This window comes from Nuphar pumila, chromosome 15 (assembly GCF_984573655.1).
Source record: "Nuphar pumila chromosome 15, dmNupPumi1.hap1.1, whole genome shotgun sequence".
Taxonomy (NCBI): Eukaryota; Viridiplantae; Streptophyta; class Magnoliopsida; order Nymphaeales; family Nymphaeaceae; genus Nuphar; species Nuphar pumila.
The window spans coordinates 91,462,687-91,485,908 of NC_143263.1; the positions used below are offsets into that span (position 1 = coordinate 91,462,687).

Sequence of the window (23,222 nt, forward strand, 5' to 3'; positions counted from 1 at the left end):
AATTGTCAACCATCGATTTTCAAACCTTATAAAAACCTACCCACATGTCGGAACACTCCAAGAGTCCATTCCTATAAAATCAAGCATGCATAACACATCTATACGGACAGATTTGAGAAAAAACATGAAAAAAACCTTCATGATAGTATCAATTTCTTAGAGTTATGAAAAAATCGATACAAAACTGAGATCAAACGAAGAATTCTCAACTCAGATTAGATCAATCATGATAAATCAAAATTCTCATAAAAGAGAAACAGAAAAAGAGAAGAGATGGTTAGAGAGGGGGAATGGAGAAGTAGATGGTTAGGGCTCCACTTCCAGGGGGTGTGTCCTCCAAGAGATCCAATTTCTTATTTCTCAAGATAACCAAGCCAAAACATTACATCTGAAGTTTACATCTTTATACACTATATACGACACCCACAATCAGTTTGTGCGCGTGACACCAAATCCCCAAAGAAATTTAGAAATACCCCAACTATCCCCTTCTGCACGGACATCCCCATCCATTGCCTATGTTATGAACCCGGCCTCAACAAAGACAAAGTAAAGAGACTAACTAGTATATCTCCCCTGTTTAATTTACAAAATTTGTTTAGCTATCACTTTAAAAGCCTGGCAGATTGGCAGTATGCATGGAACGGAGTAGAAAGCTACCCTATTCTATATATGAGTGAGGAATAGGTGCCTACCAAAGTTAGGAGCCTACCGTGAGCGAACAAGGGTTTCAAGGTGTTTTTCGCTAATCTGACCAAGCAGATGCGTTCAGCATGATCGATTTGCTAGAAAATCACACTTGGATCATGTTTTTTCAATGAAGAAATGTGAAATTTTCATCTTGAATATTTACAAAAATTGTAGACCGTCGATTTCCAAACCTTATAAAAACCTAACCATGTGTCGGAATTGAACGATCCAAGAGTCCATTCCTATAAAATCAAGCATGTAGGACACCTGTATGGTCAGATTTGAGAATACAACAACAACAACTACGCCTTCATCCCAAAACAATTGGGGTCAGCGATATGAACCAAAAAAGAAATTCATTTTGGGTCTTCCACATGAATCCTTTTCCTCCAATCATTTTTATCCAATGCCATGTCCTCGGTGAGGTTCAAAGCATTCATATCCTTTCCTATCATCTCCATCCAAGTCTTCCTAGGCCTACCCCGACCTCTTTTAACTAATATATTTTCCCATTTCTCCAACCTTCTAACTGGCTGGTGGTAGGCACAGATTTGAGTATATATTAAAAAAAAATAGAAGCCCAACATAATAGGCTGGTGGTTAGGGGTGGCAATTTCTGACACGACCCGCCAACCCGACCCGCCAACCCGCCTCTTAGGCGGGTTCGGGTTGGGCTTAAGCCAACCCGTTTAATAAACGGGTCGACCCGCGTAACCCGTTTATTAAACAGGTCGGGTTCGGGTTGGGGGTATGCCAACCCGCCAACCCGGCTGACCCGTTTAATAAACGGGTTAGGCGGGTGGGTCAACCCGCCAACCCGGCTGCCCGACCCGTCAACCCGCCAACCCGACCCGTCAACCCGACCCGCCAACCTGCCTACCTGCCAACCCGATCCGTCAACCGCCAACCCGACCCGCCAATCTGACCCGCGAACCTGAAAACCCGTTTACCCGACCCAACCCATTTATTAAATGGGTTGGCGGGTCGTGTCGGGTTACCCGTTTATTAAACGGGTCGGGTTCGTGTTTGCCACAGCTGACCCGTTTAATAAACTGGTCGGGTTCGGGTTGAGGTATGCTGACACGCCAACCCGACCCGCCAACCCGCCAACCCGACCCGATTGCCACCCCTACTGGTGGTAGGCACAGATTTGAGTAAACAGCTACCCTCATACTATATATATATATATAGAGAGAGAGAGAGAGAACTGAACATATTAGGCCCCATTTTTCGTTCTGCCCCATAGTTTTGAAGTGTTTATGATAGATCTGAACTATTAGATGTGTTTAGCATGCTTTATTTAGTGGGAATCGACTCTTGCATCATGTTTTTTCGACGAAAAAACATGATTTTATGAACTGGGAAAAACTAGTACATTCATAGCCATTGATTTTGGATCACCGGAAAAACCTGTATACAGGTCAGATTCCGGTGATCCAAAAGCCGGTTCCCACTAAACAAAAACTATAGATCACATATATGGTGTTAGATGTGAGAAAAAAACCCAAAAACAACATTTTTTGAGGGGGCAGAACGAGAAGGTGGGCAGGAGGAGCGCATTACTCATATATATATATATATATATATATATATATATATATATAGGTCTCCGCTATATATCAGCAATTTCTCGCGATAATATAGGTTTAGTTGATAAATATCGGAAAAAACTCGGTGCTTAAAAAATTTAGAAAATATAATAGTAGAAAATAATAAAATAACATGTTTAGAAAATAAGATACACATATAATAAAAGAAATAAGTGAAAAATATAAAAAAGAAGAGAATGTAGCTAAGATACAGAAAAGAAGTAAAAAAGTAAAAGGTGACCTATGATATCATGATATTATTGCAATATGCATAAGTTTCTGATATTTCAAATATTTTGATATTTTCCTTTAATATTGTTTTATGAATTTACAGGTATATTATTTATCGCTATATTTTCAAAATATCGCCTATATCTGTGACTATGATATAAAATGTCCAACTACACAACATTTTATAATTAATTAACAATTAATAATGAAAATATATATAGTTAACACTAAATGCTTTTCAATGAGCTGTTGATTGGATAAAAGATAGATAACATGATTTGAGTCAAGTCTGAAACATAGATGACACATACCTGAAGTACCTAGGTACCAATGCAGGCACAACATGAGTACAGAGAGGTGGTAGAAATGCCCATGTCACACACACACACACACACACACACACACACACACACACACACACACACACAACAACATAGGTACAAGGAGGTGGCAAAAATACCCATGTCACACACACACACAACATAGGTACATGGAGGTTGCAGAAACGCACACGTCACACACAAACAGAGACAAACGGAAGACATACACGTGCGCGCACATACACACATATGTATGCATGTATGTATGAGTGTGTATATTAGTTTCATTCTTTTTATCACGAAAAAAGTTTGCTTGCTGAAAAGAGTTTGGAAGAAGCAAACTTAACCTTACACTACTTTGGTTTTTCCAACTAGATAGATAATGTTCCATGCAGGTTTTAAAAACCTATGCCCGCTTGAGAAGAAATTACCAAATCACAGAAAAGTATCACCTAGGCAAGTGAATAGATTGACCTTGATCTATGCAGTCAAAAGTGCTAGTCAGAGCCTAGGAGGCAAGCGTCTAAAAGGCCTAGGCAAGACTAGTCGGCCTAGTTGGACCCCCCCCCCCCCACACACACACACACACAAAAAAAAAAAAAGATTAAGAAAATGTGGAATGCACAATAATATATATTTGTATAAGACTTAATACACTCTACACACACACACACACACACACACACATATATATATATATGTGTGTGTGTGTGTGTGTGTGTGTGTGTGTGTGTAACATAGACACAGCAAATTGCCCAATGTACCTGTGTCAACACGCTCAAATACGAGTGTGGGTACTAGGTGTGTCACAGGTACATTGTGGGTCGATTTAGGTCAGATGCAACCAGGACCCGACCCAAAACCCGCATTTTTTTACTTAGGTTGACTATCGGTCAAAGGGCTGGCCCCACGCTGACTCAATTAAACCCCAACCCCTCTAAGGTAGAGGTGCGGGGTGAGAAGAAGAGGAAGGAAAGAAAAAAAGAAGACAGAAGAGAGAGAGAGAGAGTGGGAACGGGCTCCTTTCCTTTTTAATGTAAAAGAGAATTTCTTCAACCCCCAAGTTTTTCTTCAGCCCCCACTTTTTATTTCTATTTTCATTTTAATCCCTTTTTAAAAATTTCTTTGACCCCTCTCCCTTCATTTTTATTTAAAGGAAAAGGCTATTTTGTCCCTCTTGCATTCAAAATTTATTATAATCTACCTTCTTTCAATTAAAATATTATATATAGGGATAATATTTGGTAATGGCGCCATCACGAACAAACGCCTCCCATGCGCATGTTGCTTTGATCCAATCCGACCTAATGGTTGGATTCAGCATTTTCAAAATAGTGGGAACTGGATTTTGGATCATATGTTTTTGATGAAAAAACACAAATTTATGACCCAAGAAAGTATCACACATCGTAGGTCATCAATTTTTTAATCCTTATAAAATCATGCCTGCATGTCGTAATCAGACGCTTCAAGAGCTGATTCTCACTAAGTGAAACAAGTAGATCACATTTGTAAGGTTTGTTTCATGAAAAACAACGAAAAATGAAGAAAAAAAAAGGCATTTGTAGGTAATGGTGTAAATATATACATGTTTTAAGAACTGTCATGTCATACCCTTTGTACCCATATACATGTGACAGATATGTATATATAAAGCCTATATATAAATATATCTGAAAAAAAACATAGAATATATATTTATATATCTAAAGAAAAAGAGTAGATATACATCTAAAAAATACAGTTTCTATATAACATATATAAATATGGAAAAGCATATAATGTATATAGATGGTCAAAAGCAAGACAATTTTGGGCCTAGGAGGCCTAGATAGGGACTAATCGAACAAACTGAGTCCTTGCCTAAGTGCCCTGGACAAGGCACTGACCCCTAGGGCGACTAGGTGCCTCAGTGGGCACCTACTCACCGATTTTGACTACGTAGACCTTGAAACAATAATAATTAACTACCATATGTGATTCTTTAACTCGCTGCATTTACTTCCATTCCCATTTACATCAGCAATATGTTATATGCGTGTGTGTGGACACATGTATTTACTTTCATTCCCATTTACATCAGCAATATGTTATGTGTGTACACATTCATTTGTGATTCCATCAATCTTTTGTATTCTCTTTTATTCCCATTTATACATCAGCAAGTGGTTGTGTGTGTGTGGGGGGGGGAGAGAGAGAGAGAGAGAACCGCAAGGGTTTGTTTGGTCCAAGCTGTTGTATGGCTCAGTGTTATCAGTATTGTATGACTCGCAGTATCGCTGGTCTTTGCGATACGATATAAGCCCCTGGATCTTTAATGTGATACGCTATGATATTCAGTTATTTTAAATTTTATTTTATTTTTGTATTATGTGATTGTTATAATTTGTTTACTCAAAACCTTTTTCTTTTGTTTGTTATCTAATGTGACTCTTTAATAGTAAACCTTTTGTTTTTGTTAGTTGTTAGTTTGTTACATCTTTTCACATGTTCTAGTAGTACATGTGTATGTTTAATTGTTCATAATGCTTAAATTTGATTTATTTTTTCTATTTTATTCTATGATTTATCTATTTATTTTTTTAGAATTTTTTTCTGATTTTTTGTGTATTTTTGTTCATTTTTAAAATAGGTCTTTTCTGTATCTTAAGACATGATACAATATAGTACGATACACCCATATCATCATATGGGTTCCGATACGATAATTACAACATTGGTAGGGCCCTTAGTTGGATTTGAAACCAAAGCCCCCCATTCCTCAAGATACTGCAACTCTATGATCCAGCTATAAACCATAGGATCTTGTTAACGTGGCCTATGTGTTTGTGCCTTGGGTCCAACATAATAGTTTGGCCTGTTTTTCGGCAATAGTTACCTTACTGTAATATATGCTTGACTTTGTCACTCATCAAAAATAGAATTTTGCACCAAAAATGCAAAACAGATCATGCCACACACATCTCAAGGTTGTTAAACTGGCATCCTTCAGTAATTGGATCAATCAAAACCAAAGAATGCATAAGATGAAGCATTATTTCAGTGCCACGCATACTCTATCCATTTACCTATCTTTATTTCTATAATAATATAGAAAGAAAATTAAAACAAATAAACTATAATAAACTAAAAATCACAGTGCCAATATACTAATCTTTTAGTGGGTTCCAGAACAAGTGCAAGTTACTGCTTTCAAGTCTACCAACAAATAAAAGACATTTTGGTCGAGATTGCAATATTGCATTCTGAATGATATGGTAAGTCCTGGTTAAAGAACACAGACCATTAAATCATAAAAATGATACAATCATGATTTTTGCATATTGTATAATTTGCAAGCCAATACCCATAGGATTTTCAAATTCTTGAAACCACACAAGATCAATATATGTAAACTAAGATGTGGAGAGAGAGAGATTCCTGAAATTCCACTATATTAAGAGAAGGGAGACCCTTATTTACCTTTTCCTTTGCCCAGCCAAATGCAAAATTATAAATTTCACGGAATTTCTCTGCAGGGTCACATAAAAAAAATGAAAATCCTATTAGCAATATAAACAAGCCCAAGAGATTTCACTGACAGATAAATTCCCATTATGGGATGGCAGTGGACCGGGGCGGATGCGGGGACAAGGTCTTCACCCCCGCCCCGTATCAAAATTATGCCTTTCATCCCTGCCTTCATCCCCGCATGGGTGTTGATTTTAACCTCCATCCCCGGCTCCATCCAGTTTCATGTCCTCCATCCTCGGTCCAAACGAGGCGAGGCGAGGCGGGCCCCATTTTCCCCCCGGTCCACTGCCATCCCTAAAGATGGAGGTCGAACCGTTGAAGGGTATTTTAGTTATTTTATTAACGAGGATCAGGATCGGGGATGGGGACGGGGATGGGGACGGGGACGGGGATGGGGGCGGGGCGGGGGAATGAGTAAGTCTATCCCCGCTTCCATCCCCGTACGGGTTTTGATTTTAACCTCCATCCCCGTTTCATGTCCTTCATCCCCGGTCCAAATGGGGCAAGCGGGGTGGGGCCCCATTTTCCCGTGGTCCACTGCCATCCCTATTCCCATATAAAGATAGCCTGTACAGAATAAGAATTAATTGCATACACACTAGTTTGTAACTCTTTAAACTCAGACACTCTTTGCTGCATGTATTTGTTTGTGTGGACAAGTATTCAGTAGCTTGGACAAGTGAAACCAATCCATTACTAAACCAATTTTTGAAAAAATCTCACTACTTATCAATCCCAAGGATAAGCCTACACTTGAAATAATATGTGGTACATGGAAAAAGAAGAGTGGGCAAAGCTTGGATTCTCAGTTCAGAGGAATGTATATCGATCAAAGTTTTCTAATTGAAAAATGCAAGCTTTTGCACAAAAATGTTATGCACATACGTTCATCTTTGAGTTCGGCACGCATAAATGGTATCCTTTCCCTGAACTTCTCAATAGAATCTACCCTGCCATACGAATGCTTTTTGGTCATCCACTTATCTCAGACATAATCTATGATAAAAACACATACTTATGAAAGGCAAAAGTTAACAATTGAGTTGATGAGAACTCGGTCAAATTCTTACCCAAGTGCCTGCAATCCGCCTATGAACTCCTGCCTAGAAAATTCACACATAGTTGCAGCTTTCATATGCCAACTCACAACTAACTGTGGCCAAACAGACATTATTAAGATGTTTAGCACATCAACAAGGGTGATTTTGCTTGTTAAAAATAAATTGACCACTATGTGCTGAAAGATGTCATCTAACTTTAAACTATAGTCATAAATATAGCAGATATTTTGAAAATATCATGCTTTTATTGCAATATTTTCAAAAGGGCAGTACTATACCCCCCCCCCCCTCCCCCCTCCCCCCTCCCCCCCAACAAAACGCTATTTTCAAAATACCACTTGTTTCGTAAATATCATGTTTCTAACCCAATAATAAACATGATAAAAACACTTTTTCCTGGGTTTTTATATTATTAAGGTTTTCACTATTATTTTTATATATTTTACATATTTATATACACCAATATTTTCCTGAGAAAAAACTCATTTTTTCAAAATATCATGAGATTTTCCGCCGCTGATATTTTGCTGAGGACAAGATTTGTGATTATGTTTTAAACCTCTTGGATTAACTTTAGAAGTGTTAAACCAGGATAAAACTACCAATCTAACCCTACAGCTTGGCAGTTTCGAAATTTACATTGTTACTTTTAAAGGCATATAGTATATTTAGAGGGAAAATTAAAAGTCGAACAAAAATTTGAAAAGCAGTAAAGGGTAGTTTGGCAATTTTACTTTGAATATGTGTGTGTGTCTATTATTCACCATTTTTTGTAACAAATTGACCTTATCACATTTAAATCATAATAAAATTCTGAAAAAGCTTTGCAAAAGCTTTAAGTTCATGAAAAAATTCAAATCCATTCATTGATTGCTATATTACTACATTCATCCCTAATATTTACTGGTGGAATGCATGTAAAAAACTAAACTTTTCTATTTTTCAATTTTTATTTTCTTTTAAAAATTGCTGAGATTTTCCAAACATTGTCACAAGAACTATCTTCTCCAACTTTTTTAAAAAGTACCTTAATTTTAAAAAATAATACAAAACACACTTCTCCAAATTTCCAAAAGCACACCTAAATGTTATCTTGGTTAATAGAAAAAACCTGGAGGCGTTCTTCTGTTAATCCTGCTGTCAAATTTTACCACAGTTATCGTTATACCCTTACAATGAAAAAGAAAAGAAAAAAGATTTCTCATTCTCATCCCCATTTTTCAATGACCACCACTGATATGGCACTACATACACCTCCCTTCTTCTGCCACTGCCCATCCAACCCTTCTCAAAGAATGCTATATGCTCTTACAGCCACAACCACCAACTCCCTTATGTCTGTTCTCTCACCATTCCCCATCTTCCCACCACCCTCTTTTATCTCTCTTCCCACTGCTACCACCAAACACTGCCTCCATTGCCCACCGCCTATCCACCCACCCCCGCTCATTGATCTTCTTCTCACTTTTACCACAGGAAAACCACCACCATCCACCACTTATCTACCTGCTACCACCCATCACCGATCTCTTCTCAGTTCTCCCCAATGCAGCCACTGCCAAAAGAGAAAGAGAGAGAGACTTTTGGAAATTTCAAGGGTAAATATAAATGATGTAAAATAGAAACCTGAGTTAATTTAACAGAAGTCTGTTTTTAATTAACAGAAAAAAGTTTAGGTGCATTTTGACCATTATGAAAAAGCTAGGTGTGTTTGGAAATTTTCAAATAGTTAGATGCTTATTAAAAAATTTCCCTTTAATTTATAAATTTCTAAGTAATTGCATTGATAATATCATAATACTGTCCTAATGCCAATATATTGTCGAGATAGGTACTCATTATCTCAAACATATTATCGCAATTCAGTAAAAGGTAGCAATAAGTATGAATATGATCCATTTACCATGACAATGTCTCCAGGATCCACCTGCAAAGAACCATGAATTACAGTTAAAATTTTTTGAGAGGCATAAGGATAAAAACTAATGAAGAGAAGAAAAAAGAAAGCACAAGATTGAAAAGAATAAGGTAACACCAGGAAAAAACTTAAGTATAAAAAATTCATATAAAACCTATGACTTCCAAATGCTGTGCTTCAAGCATAACAAATGAACTAATTGGAATAATAAATTTTAGATCACGCTATCTCCCACCAGGACCTAATAATTCACCCACAGACTCCAAAAAATAAAAAAACAAATGAAAAGCATTTGTAGACGTGTAGCACAATTTATAACTTTTGCATTTAGCACATTATTGCATTTTTGAAGTTTGTGAACATTAGCTTCTGTACAAAACCTCATAATCAGATTTAGACAAGAAATGATAATGTCAATAAGGTGATTTTGGATGTTGTCAGAAAGCCCAGATGCATTTCTAGGGTTACTTAGCTTTGGCATGTTCTAGTTAAACCACTCGCATATTAAAATAGGAAAGAAAAAAGTTGAGGAATCTGGATACACCACAAGCACTTTAAGTTATGCCAGCAAAAAAAGGTCAAGTTAACAAGATAACCATGTGTAGTTAATTCCACACCCTGCCAGAATCAAGTGTGAAAGTCAACTAGGAAGAGAGAACTTTAGGATTGAACAATACCTTTCACTAAATCACAGACCGAAAAACTTTATATAAATAGCAACTAAATCAAGATCAATATATCAAATGAGAGAACATGGAGAGTTCAGCAAGAGGAGTGCATGACAGTAAATTAATGAGATTTCAGTATGGAAAAGAAGAGGTGCTGCATAGAAGAAATAGAAGAGAAATGGCACCCCCAAGTAAGCTAAGTATGGTCTCAGACTGTCAGTGCACCACAATTTACTCTTCTCATAAAGTATCATATTCCCACCGCTATAAGAGAAAACCAATCTACAAATACTCGAAGCCAGGAAATTAAAACAAGCTCAAAAGTGTTTCAGAAATGCTATTCAGCTTCAGCAATGGCACAGGCAAGCAGCCGCTCAGTTTTATAACTTTAAGAAAGCAAAGAATGTCCATAAGAAATGCAAAATCCATTAGTTAATCGCCAATGAGAGTTTGCATCAGTATTCTGAAAATCAGTGACAGAGAGATACAGGTTAAAGAGGAGGATAAGGAGAAGGAAAATGCTTTACTACAGCATCACAAACTGTGCCATTGCATGAACTAAAACATGCAATTATTGAATGAGATGCAATCGGTTCAACCTCACGACAATGTTTATAACTTTTATGCGCCATGAAGTGGATGATTGAAAAAGAGATTGCCTGAGATTGAGCCCAACTAGGGTATCAACTATATTGGCAAGTCAAGAACAAGAAACAATTCAATAGCATATTCAACCTAAGGCAAAAGGAAAAAAAAAACAAATAAGAGAATGCTATATGACACTTCCAGACCAAGGAAATAGAGTCAACCCCAAATCTATTTGATGTTCCTAATCATAGTGATTTAGAATTGGTGTTTTATATACACAAATACATGCATCTATATGTGTATACAATCATGTCCCCATGTATTAATTTCTGAGAATTATCATATCGTACCAAGCGTATATCCACATTGTGTCCCGTTCACACATCCATATCCATGTGACAGCCCCAAATTATTCATCTCCTAATGAATGGTATAAGCATATTATCTCATATGAAATAAAATTGAAATATAGTCTTATTGAACTCCTTTCATATGATATGCAAGTTAGAAGTGACACCTTAGTGGCCGAAATAAGCATCATAAGCTTTGCTCTGAAGTTTGGCAAATGCCATTAAAGAAATGAACCATCAAGATAACTGCAGAGTATTCTCTTTTCTTTGCAGAAAGTCAAAATACCTCCCGCTTATATGTGTAATCATATAATCATCTCATCATACACGGCTCCCAAGCAGTAGTCAAAGAAAACAAATAACTCTGAAGCATATGATCCAAGATGAAAGATTTTAGCCCAGTGCATAATGCACTTGTGACTAAGGTGAACCTGCTACACGTTCTTCCCACATTTCCTCCTTAAGTTATGCAATTTTTCTTTTCAAAAGTTTTTTTATTGGCACTAATTGGACACAGTATTTCCAAAACCCAGTTAAAGAACCTTGTAAGACTATCATACTTTGGATAGTCAGATTCTCCGCAAATTATTATACCAAGAATACCTGTCTACACAATCACCAATATTAGCTCCAGCAATTTCTTAGCTATGTCACATGGATACTTCAATTTACGCCCATGTCATGTCCCCTTACAGGCTATTCATGATAGGAAACTGCACAAAAATGGTGTGTCCTGTGTCCTGTTGGGCATGTCCATGTGACGTAGTTTCTCAGCAGAGCAATCTCTAGTGAAAAAAACATTTTTTTGAAAAAAACAGCAATTCTTAAAAGATATATAATTAAATACAGAATAAGAACAAGAAAATGGACTTTTTAAAATAATATTGATGTAAAAAACAAATAAAGTCGAAAGCATACAAAATTATAAAAAATAAGGAGACAAAAAGAACATTTTGCTTAAATAGTAAATATTTAAAAATAGTACTTTTTTCCCAATAACTTCATAATACTTCAAAAAGCCCCTATTCTCAAAATATTGAAATTTTGAAAGAACTTTGTGAAAATCGCTCCTAGGGTGATATGTTGAAAATAATGGTGACATTAGTGACAACATTTTGGTTCAATATCATCTAAATATTTAAAAATACATCGCTATTTTCCCAATATCTTCAAAATATTTTAAAGAACCATAATTTCAATATATTTAAATTGCTTTTGATATCGCTTTGTGAAAATCTCTCCAATATATCATGATATTCTGAAAATAAGGGGTTTTTGTGACAACCCTTTGGTTAGATCCACTAAAACAGTCATATGTTGCCAATAACTGCTTCTGCGCCTCTTTGAGGATAGGATGTAACTTCACCAAGATGTCATAAGTATAACAGCCTTCATGGCTGATCAACCAGGTATGAAACCCTGTTGTCCACTGAGAAATTAGTCATGTCTAGATGCCAGATGCCAGATGCTTCCTTGGGGCTGAAAATAGTATTAGCACATATCTTTATTGGGGTGCACTTGCCTGCAGACACACACACACACACACACACACACACACACACACACACACAAGGATGTGGTCATTGCGGTGCTCAGTTACCAAGTCATGTATGGGACAACCCGTAGAAGCTTTTGCTGCAAAAGCTTAAAGCATGTGTGCATCATGAGGGCATGAGTCATGACGCTTTGTTTATGTAGCACCATAAGCCCATACATGTGCCTGCAGTGCCATCTCTCCTGAGTAGTCAGCAATATGAATGATCTAACATGTGGCAGAAGCTTTTAAAGTGGATGTTTTTAACCCCAATCCATTCAAAAGCCAAAGATTATCTCATACACTATGTAGTCAAATGCGCTAGGCGGTGCCTAGTCAGTAGACCCCTACAAAGACTAGTGGAGGACTAGGCTGGTCGGTACCCCAATTAAGATATAAAAAAGATATTTTCATTACACAAGTACATGATTACACATGCTTTCACAAAATATATTAATATACATAACCAGAATATACATATATAGAATTGTACACACAAATATATTTATCTATCTATCTATCTATCTACCTATCTATCTATCTATCTATCTATATATATATATATATATATATATATATATATATTGGTAATGATAAGGTGCTCCCGGAGTACCTACTCCCACTTAATAGAAGCTTTATATTTTTAAATTTCTTAAACTTTTTTTAATGATCAGACCCTATAGATATGATTTATAGGCATCATTTAGTAGAAAACAAGTTTCAGATCATGTGATTATAGCATATAAGTATGTTTTTTAAGACCTTTAAAAATCAACGGTTAACAATGTATCAAACCTTCATGACTAAAAAAATCCTATTTTTATGTCCAAAAACATGATCCGAAGCATGATTCCTATCAAATAAACTATGTTGAGTACATCCATAAGGTTTAATTGAGAAGACAACCTACAACCATAATTTCTAGTATGTGGGAGTAGGTACTCCCGGAGCACCGGAGCATTGCTCTCTCTCTCTCTCTCTCTCTCTCTCTCTCTCTCTCTCTCTCTCTCTCTCTCTCTCTCTATCTCTATCTATCTATCTATCTATCTATATATATATATATATATTCAATTATTCATAACATATTCAGTATAATCAACAAAATATGCTTTCAACCTTTCACAAAAGCACAATAACACATACATATATAAATAACATAATACATAATTCATAATACTAAAGATGCTTTTAGGCTTTTATAGAAAAATTCATCAGAAACAAAGTAGCACACATATATAAAAAACATAATCAATTAAAATCAATTGTGCATGCTTTCAATGTTTTACATAAAAAATCACAAAAGCAAAGTAGCACACACACATGTTTTCATGGTTTTACAGAACAAATCACACAAACACATACATGTATATATAATTATATATATATATAAGAATAATAAATAACTAAACTTCCCTCGTGCCTAGGCAGAGGCAGCTTAGTCGCTGACTAGGCACCTTAGTCGGTGCCTAGTTGGAAAAATTAGCATCATTTAAGGTAGCCACCTAGGAATTGCAAAGCCTAGGCGTTAGTCGGTGCCTAGCTGGGCTTTTGACTACATGGCTCATACAGAAGATCAAGTTTTACAGAAACCACCAAATGTGTCAGAGTTTGACAATGACTGCCGAGCTCTCTTTGGGAGCTTTTAATTGGTGCATTGTGGTTTCTCCAACACCCTCTTATGTTTGAGAGCAGTGACCCAACACTATCTGTCATTTGGGAGCAGTGGTGCTGCCAAAACAATGCACCATTGATGGAGTTGGCAATTCCAACACCACATTTCAACAGCATCTAAAAGAGGAAATTTTTGGCAACTCCATCCTCAACACAATTTGGCAGCAAATGGAAAACAGTGTATCAATGAAAAACATAGCACAATGATTTGCACCGTCTCTGAGGAGAAATTTGAGATGCAAAGAATAAAAATCCAGCAGATATTCTTTCTGAAGTGTCTGTCCCAGCGCAAGACGAAAACTCGAAGTTTCTGAAGTATGAAGCGTATGCAGTACCATATAAAATGATCACTACATTCAACCAGATCACAGAACTCGTGCCATTCCACTGAGAAAGATCCACCAATAACAACAGAAGATCTAGCTTAGCACCTGATCATGCAGAGAGAGAATTACCTGCAAGTCATTGCAAAGAGCAGAAATTCCATCTGCCATGATCATATCAATATAAGGATCTGCAGAAGTTAGACATTGATATCAATATTAGAACATGGTGATTCACAGGAACCTTGTAAATATTGGCATTCCAGGGGGTACAATAGAAAATCATAATCAATAAATCAATATGTTGGGCATGTTATGATCCTGCTGATGGAAAATGAAAGCACGTTATTATCATTACGCACAGGAAGAGAAAGCTTCTTGTAATGATTAAATCAATTGCTTCATCTAAAGACTATCTGCAACAAAGAGATGTATGCATGCATAATCAATATTCATATACCAAAACCACACACCATGAAAATGACAACGAGAACCACAGATCACCAAGAAGCCACGTGTCAGCAAAAGTATTTGTTATGGTAGTCTACCACAACAAGAAAAGACAACGAACATCTCAGAGAAAACTCACGTACTTTGAAAGACAAGTGAAGGCACATCTAAATATACCATATATGAGAGGTCCTAAAGACAATGTACAGATGATGGAACTGAGAAGATCCACCTATAACAGATCTACAGTATCACAATTCAGCTAATCAGGTTGATCCATCTCTGACAACTTTTATCCTGTAAAGGATTAATTTGGACACAAGCGAAAACCTTGTAGTCTATTAGCAAGATGCTCGTTTTGATCTGAAACAGTAAGCAGGAAGTTGACCACAATCATAAGAACAACTGGAAACAAGATCAAAATGGTGAAGAAAAGGAAGGCATGATAAGAGGATTCTTTTAGGTTTCCCTTGAATCCAAAAGATGAGCAGCAATAGTATGGTAACAAATTCCAAGCAAATATAGACAAAGTAAACAATATGATACAGCGAAATTTGGAGAAAAGAAAACTAGGGATCCTTATCATGCACTAAAGATGAAATAAAAAAGTTTTGATGAGAACATGATCAGACAGAAGAAGTGTTTTTGTTAAATGAATAACTGAGGGATAAAGCAGACCAAGAGGCTGAGCCCATGAAAATGATAACAAACAAGATAATACTTAGACTTAACTGAATAAATAAAGGCAACATAGTTTTTTCAATCAACAAGGGGGATATTTAGAACTAAATTAACCATTAATATACTAAACTTATGCCATATTATAAATCAAAAAAAAAAAGGAATCATGTTTAAAAACAGATTCATACGTTTCGGAAAAACAATCTGGTTCATGCCATGAAGATCTATAACAGAGACAAATTAAGAGAAGATTTCCAAATGGTTTTCATTAATTTAAATAGCATTATGAGTTTATGACACCATTTTGCAAAACTTAATGTGACCAACTCTAAAGAGTAAAGAAATCTTATATGTAAATAGCCAAATTATTTAAGATATGTATGATGCGGAGAAGCTATTTTAAAAACTAAATACAGAAAAGTGAGCATATCCTTAGTTAAGATCGGGCTTCATAAAGGGTCTATTTAAACGGGAACTTATTCCCAGTGGTCATACTGTAGCAGATAATTAATATTCTCCAATCAATAAAAAGTCGCATGTAATGTGTTATTTATAGATGATGTATGTTGCAGTTGCAGTTGTACTACAGGAGCCAAAGAAAAACTAGATCTTTGGAATAACACAATAATGAAGAAAGTTTTACAGTTTAATAAAACGACAAACTAATGATTTTTCAACAGGCCAACAAGAACTAGAACTAAAGAAACGGAACCCAAGTTTAGTGAGAAGGCTAACGAAGAACATAATGTTGTTAAAATGGAAAATATTGCAATGCTACAATTTAACAAAATTTAATATTTAGGTTATAATGATCAACAAATGGCAGCGTTTATGAAGAGGTCACTAGTCGAATTGTTCTTTAATGGATAAAAAAGTCACAGATATAGCTGACATTCTGGGAATATTGTGATATAATGGAAATTTATCAAAAGATAAAACATCACATCTTTTTTAAAATAGAAAATTTGCAATATTTTATTTATCCTATTTTTTAATAATTTAAACATGCTTTCCTAGTTTTTGATTCTTTTGTTTCAAAAACTTTGCCACTGATTTTTACACTTTTACCCAAAAAATGCTGGCAAAATTTATTCTTCCCATCCTATGCATTATTTCTTTTATTTTTATTTTTTAAAAAATCTCAATATTTTTTTAATTAGGACACAAGGAAATGTGTATGTGTGTATTTTCTATAATGTATACTTATAGTGAACACTTTAATTGATATTATTGATAAGGATTTATGTATTTTAATTACAAATAAAAATAAGTTTGTTTTACTATTAAAACATATAAAAAAATTAATGTGAGAAGAGATAAGTGGTGTGGATAAAAGAGATTATGTGTTTAAAAAAATGTAGAGAGAAAGATGTTTGTTTAGAAAAATGTGCATATAGAGAAATGAGAGGATGGGGGTGAGGGAGAGTGATGAAAAGATGACACTTAGACCACTTGACAGCATTAAGAAATAGTGATGATTGCTGATTTTATTTTATTCTTCATTTATAACCAAATAAACTTACGCAACAATTCGTGATAGGCACATGCTTGTTGTCCCTCCTTTCCAGGTATGACTTCTTGGATTCTTGACTCGGGTGCCTCTTTCCATATGACTCCAAATGCATCACTTTTGTCAAAACCAAGTCTCAATAAATTTAAATCATATGTATCCACCGCCGATGGAACATCCTTGAATGTTGAAGGCATTGGAAATCTTGAGAAAATTTATGACCAAAACAAAGAATTTTTTGTTCCCAAAATTCGAATTATTCCAAAACTTAATCTAAATCTTTTTTCCGTTTCTCAAATTACCGATTTTGAGTGTAATGTCTCTTTTTCACCAACTCATTGCTATGTGCAGGATCTCCGGTCCGGAAAGCGGATTGGGCAAGGCCATAGAAGAGGGGACCTTTATTATATGGATTTTTTGTCTTTGCCATCCAAATCATTTTGTAATCATGTTCAATCTAAAGATATTGAGACTTGGCATAAGAGGCTTGGACACCCTAGTATTTTCAAGTTGTACCTCTTTCTCTTTTTGGAAAAATTTTGTAATACAAATACATTTACATGCAATGATTGTATTCTTGGCAAAATTCATTCCCTTCCATATTCACATAGTAATTTCGTGTCAAAAAGGCCTTTTGAACTTGTGCATTCCGATGTATGGGGACCGGCACCCGTTATGTCTAAAGGGGGCTATTCTTACTATGTTTCTTTTATCGATGACTTTACCAGATATACTTGGGTTTACATTATTAAGAATAAATCTGATGTCTTCACTAATTTTAAAGAATTTCATGTTCTTATTCAAAATCAATTGCAAAACAATATAGCCATATTTAGATCTGACTCTGGAGGGGAATACATGTCTAAAGATTTTCAAAATTATTTTAAAACAAATGGAATTTTGCACCAACGATCTTATCCTAAAACTCCGCAACAAAATGGTCTTGCGGAAAGGAAACATAGACATTTAATCGAAACCACAAGAACTCTTCTTGTATCTAAAAATGTTCCTAAAAATTTTTGGGCCGAAGCCCTTCTTACCGCAACATATCTTATAAATCGTATGCCCTCTTCTTCTTTAAAAAATGTTTCACCTTTTGAAAAATTATTTAAAATTACCCCTGATTTTAATAGACTAAGAATCTTTGGATGCAAATGCTTTGTACTTAGTCAAGGACAAGATAAATTGTCACCTAAAGCTCTTGAATGTGTATTCATTGGCTATGGTGAAAATAAAAAAGGCTATAGATGCTATGATGTTCGAAACAATAAATTGTATGTGTCAAGAAATGCTAACTTCCTTGAAGAACAAAATGGCTTCGCAGCACCGGAAGTGGAAGGTGAAGAGGATGATGTAGAGGAGTTCATCTTTATAAATTGTTGAAGGGTTTCGGTTAGATGAGCGATGGACTCCTTTATGTCTCCATCCTTCTTTGAGTCTTCATTGATGATAGGAGGAGTTTCACCCACGGAAGCCACCTTCTTTTTGAATTTAGGACAATCCGGACGAATATGGCCCGGTTCATTACAATTATGACAAATGATTTTTCTTCCTCCACCGCCATTATTCTTTCAAAAATGTGGTGGTTTATATGATCTAACATTGTTGCCGGGTCTAGACACGGCATGAACTTCATCAACATCTCTTTTCAAGGCCAACCTAGTTTCTTCTTGACATAAGTCGGCCAAAATATCACTTAGAGGAGTAGAGGCCCTATGAAGAAGGGATCCTCTAAGTTGCTCAAATTCGGGACGAAGCCCATGAATAAATTGAAAGAACCTTTCTTTTTCCATTTGCTCTTGTCTCATGGCAATAGCACTTCCTTCCCATTGCGGTTCGAGAAGGACAAGCTCATCCCATAAAGAGGATAGAGCACTATAGTAATCCCTAATACTCATATCACCTTGCTTAGTAGCTCTTACCTTTTCTTGTAGAAAAAAATGCCTAGCAAGGTCTCTTTGGGTGTACATGCCTTTCATAAAAAACCAAGCTTCATTAGCCTTCTTGAATTTAGCAAGATTTGCACAAATCTTCAATTCGACATTATTCATGAACCATGCTAGAATTTTAGCATGCTCACTTTCCCAATCTTCCATTTTAGAAGAGTAATCAAGAATAGCCTTCTCTTTTTCTTCTTCGTTCAATGCTTTTTCCTCATTTCCTTCAAACTTAGTTAACTTCAATTGTGGTTCCGGAATGGTTCCACATACATAACCCCAAAGTTTTTTACCTTTGAGATTATTTTCCATAGCGGCCGTCCACATGCGGTAATTGGTCCCATCCAATTTGAATGAGAGATCGATTTTTGCATCTTTGTTGGCCATTTCTAGAAAAAGAAATTTGAGACAAAAGAGAGGAGAGATATTACTTGTCAAGAGAGGATCCAATGAAGCCTTCACAACCAAGGCTCTGATACCATGTAATGAAGTGTGAAACGAGAGAGGCGAAATCTCCAAGAGTAAGCACGAAAGCACTCACATACACAAGAGGCCACAAATAGGCAAAATAAACCACAAAAAGTGGTCAACCACACAAAGAGGTAAAAAAATATAGTTCACTCATAAAATGCTTCATAAGAAGCTTAAAGAATACATGGGGCCATGCCCCTTATTTATACACAGCAAGGGACCCAAGGAGGGGCTCCCATAGGGACGTTGGAGGGGTCCAACGTCTCTATGTGGACCCCTTCAAACAATAAAAAAAGAAAAAGTAAAAAAACAAAAAAAGGAAAAAGAATAAAAAAGAAAAAGGAAAAAGAAGCATATCTAGGATATGCGTGAACAGGTGAAATGATAGAATTACCCCTAGCGGGTATTACAAAATAAATATATATATTTATATATTTAGATAGACATATAGACATATATATGTGTATATGTCATAATCTAAATATATAGATATATATGTATACATCATATTTTAACAATTTTGCCTTCCAAAGTGTGGAGGCTTATAGGCTTTTACATGGTTGCCGGGTTTAGATACGGCCAAAACATATCTCCTCCTTTAATCATGTCAAGACGAGTTTCTTCTTCGCATATTTCGGCTATGGCATCTTTCAAGGAAAGAGGCTTGAAGAAGGAAAGATCTAACTTGTTCATACTCGGGCCTAAGCCCATGTAGAAATTGAAAAAAGTGTTCTTTTTCCATTTGTTTTGTTCTTAGTTTCACATCCACACTAGAAACTCACTTTGGTTCTAGTAAAGATAGCTCATTCCATAAGGGTCCAAGAGTGCTATAGTAATCCCTTACACTCATTTTTCCTTGCTTGATAGTCCGGATTTTTTCTTGGAGAAAGAATTGACGAGCAAGGTCTTTTTGAGTAAACATACCTTTCATAAAGAACCATGCTTCATTAGCCATCCGAAACTTAGCAATGTTGTCGCAAATCTTGAGCTCCACATTGTTCATGAACCAAGCAAGAATCTTCGCATGCTTACTTTCCCAATCTTTCACTTTAGATTGGTGATCTTCAATGGCCTTCATGCATGCATTTCCTTCAAGAGCATTTTCTTGATCACCATCCATCTTAGTGACTTGGAGTTGTGGTTCCGGAATGGTGCCCATAACGTATCCCCAAAGTTTTTTACCTTTGAGGTTGTTCTCCATGGCGGCGGCCCACATCATGCAGTTTGAGCCATTAAGCTTGAAGGAGAGATCAATCTTTTGTTCTCCTTCCATTTAATCACTTACAAGAGGACAAACGAAAAGAGATACAAAAAACAATAATATATAACTACTCAACTAGCTATATTAAGAAGAAGAGCATACGCAAGGCTCTGATACCATGTAATGAAATATGCGGAAAAACAAAGAGTGCAATAAGTGTTAAAATGTATCTAATATATATATATACATATATATATATACTGTATATTACATCAATACCCGATAGGGGTATTTCTGTAATTTCACATAGTTGTTTTAGAAAACAACTATTTATTTTTTTGTCCAAATGTAATTATTTATTTTTTGTTTTTTTAATTCTTTTTATTTCGTTTTTTGAGGACCTAAAGGGGCTCCAACATAGAGTTGTTGGAGCCCCCAACGGTCACAAATGTGACCGTTGGGGGCTCCCAACGACTCCATGGGAGCCCCCTTTTGGCTCTCCTTTTGAGGCCCTTTGGCCCTCCTTTTTCCTCCTCTTCCTCTTGTATAAATAGGGGTGAACCCCTTGTGTATTTTTATCTTTGGAGAGCTTCTCTCTCTTTTCAATAAGAGGCTTTGTATATTGTTGCCTTCTTAAAGGCTTGTGCTTGTATTGTCCCTTCGTGGACTTGTGATATTGTCTCTTTTGTTCATTGTTGTAAGTGCTTGTATGCACTCTTTATATTTTCGCAATATCTCATTACATGGTATCAGAGCCACTCGATTCTTGAAGAAAAGGTGTGGTTCGTGTATCTCATACTTAGTGGACTTCTTCTCACTTCTTGGCAACATCATGGAGACAAAGATTGATCTATCTTTCAAGCTCAATGGAAAGAATTATATGATGTGGGCATCGGCAATGGAGAATAATCTCAAAGGAAAGAAGCTTTGGGGTTTTGTCATGGGGACCGTTCCGAAACCTAAGCTTATGCTCACGAAGATGAAAGAAGATCAAGAAAAGGCTCTTGAGGGAGATGCTCGCCTCAAGGCCATTGAAAATCATCAAAAGGAAGTGGAAGATTGGGAAAGCAATCACGCAAAAATCCTTGCGTGGTTTATGAACAATGTGGAGCTTAAGGTATGTGCTAATATAGCTAAATTTCGTAGAGCTAATGAGGCTTGGTCCTTTATGAGAGGTATGTATACCCAAAAGGATCTTGCAAGAGCATACTTCTTGCAAGAAAAGATTAGAACCACCAAGCAAGGTGATTCTAGCATTCAAGACTACTATAGTGCCCTAAACCCACTATGGAATGAATTGGCTCTCTTGGAGCCAAAGTGGGTTTCTATGGAAGATATTGATTTAAGACAAAAACAAATGGAACAAGAGCGATTGTTTCAATTTCTTTTTGGGCTACGTCCCGAATTTGAGCAAGTGAGATCCTCACTTCTTCATAGATCTATTTTTCCTCCTATTGAGGATGCTATTGCCGAAATCACCCAAGAAGAAACAAGGCTTGGCATGAGTAAGCATGTTGATGAAGTCCTTGCCGTATCCAAACCGGGTAACAATGTTAGAACCTATAAGCCTCCTCATTTTGGGAAACAAGGGAACTACAATGGAGGAAGAAAAATGATTGTTTGTCATTATTGCAATGAGTCGGGTCACATTAGACCCGCTTGTCCAAAGCTTATTGGAACCTTCAAGCCTAAAGTGGCTTCTCTTGAAGAAACCACCACCAAAGAAGATGAAGGCAAGAACAATGATATTAAAGAAACTCTTGGACAAATATCTATGGCTCTCCAACAAATGCTAAAAGTTTCTTCCTCCACATCGGGTGCGGCTATTGCTTCAACACCATCACCCGGTACGTATTCTTGGATCTTTGATTCCGGAGCTTCTTTTCATATGACCCCTCATGAAAATGCACTTAGTGATGTTTGCACCAATTCAAAGGACTCTTGTGTCTCTACGGCCGATGGAACTTTTTTGAAAATTTCAAGTATTGGCTCTTTTAAAGATTCACAAATTTTTTGTGTTCCAAAAGTAAGAGTTGTTCCCAAATTAAATTTAAACCTTTTTTCGGTTTCTCAAATTGCCGACCATGGATGTGAAATATCTTTCTCATCTAATGGTTGCTTTGTGCAGGATCTCCGGTCCGAGAAGCGGATTGGGCAAGGCCATAGAAAGGGAGACCTCTATTATATGGACCATCTTGATCTCCCTACAAACTTTTTTTGTTCTTATGTCCAAGAAAAAAACATGGAAACTTGGCATAAAAAACTTGGTCATCCAAGTTATTCCAAAATGTATCTCTTTCCTTTTGGAAACAAATTTTGTAAGGAAAAAGAAATTAATTGCAAAGATTGCATTTTTGGAAAAATGAAGTCTATTCCATTTCTAACTAGAACTTCTCTCTCATCAAGGCCTTTTGAATTGGTGCATTCGGATGTTTGGGGGCCTTCTCCGGTTATGTCTAAAGGGGGTTATTCATATTATGTTACGTTTATTGATGACTTTACTCGGTATGTTTGGA

General features: G+C 36.2%; 1 protein-coding gene across 1 annotated transcript in view; it reads right to left on the reverse strand.

The window, feature by feature from the left end:
• Positions 1–23,222, reverse strand: part of LOC149815984 (uncharacterized) — a 60,807-nt gene that overhangs the window by 19,303 nt on the left and 18,282 nt on the right. Inside the window, exons 4-8 of the mRNA XM_089988853.1 lie at positions 14,589–14,647; positions 9,308–9,331; positions 7,414–7,496; positions 7,229–7,293; positions 6,293–6,342 (exon numbers count right to left, since the gene is read on the reverse strand). Of these exons, the coding sequence (XP_089844979.1) occupies positions 6,293–6,342; positions 7,229–7,293; positions 7,414–7,496; positions 9,308–9,331; positions 14,589–14,647 (281 nt within the window). The remainder of the gene's footprint in view (positions 1–6,292; positions 6,343–7,228; positions 7,294–7,413; positions 7,497–9,307; positions 9,332–14,588; positions 14,648–23,222) is intronic.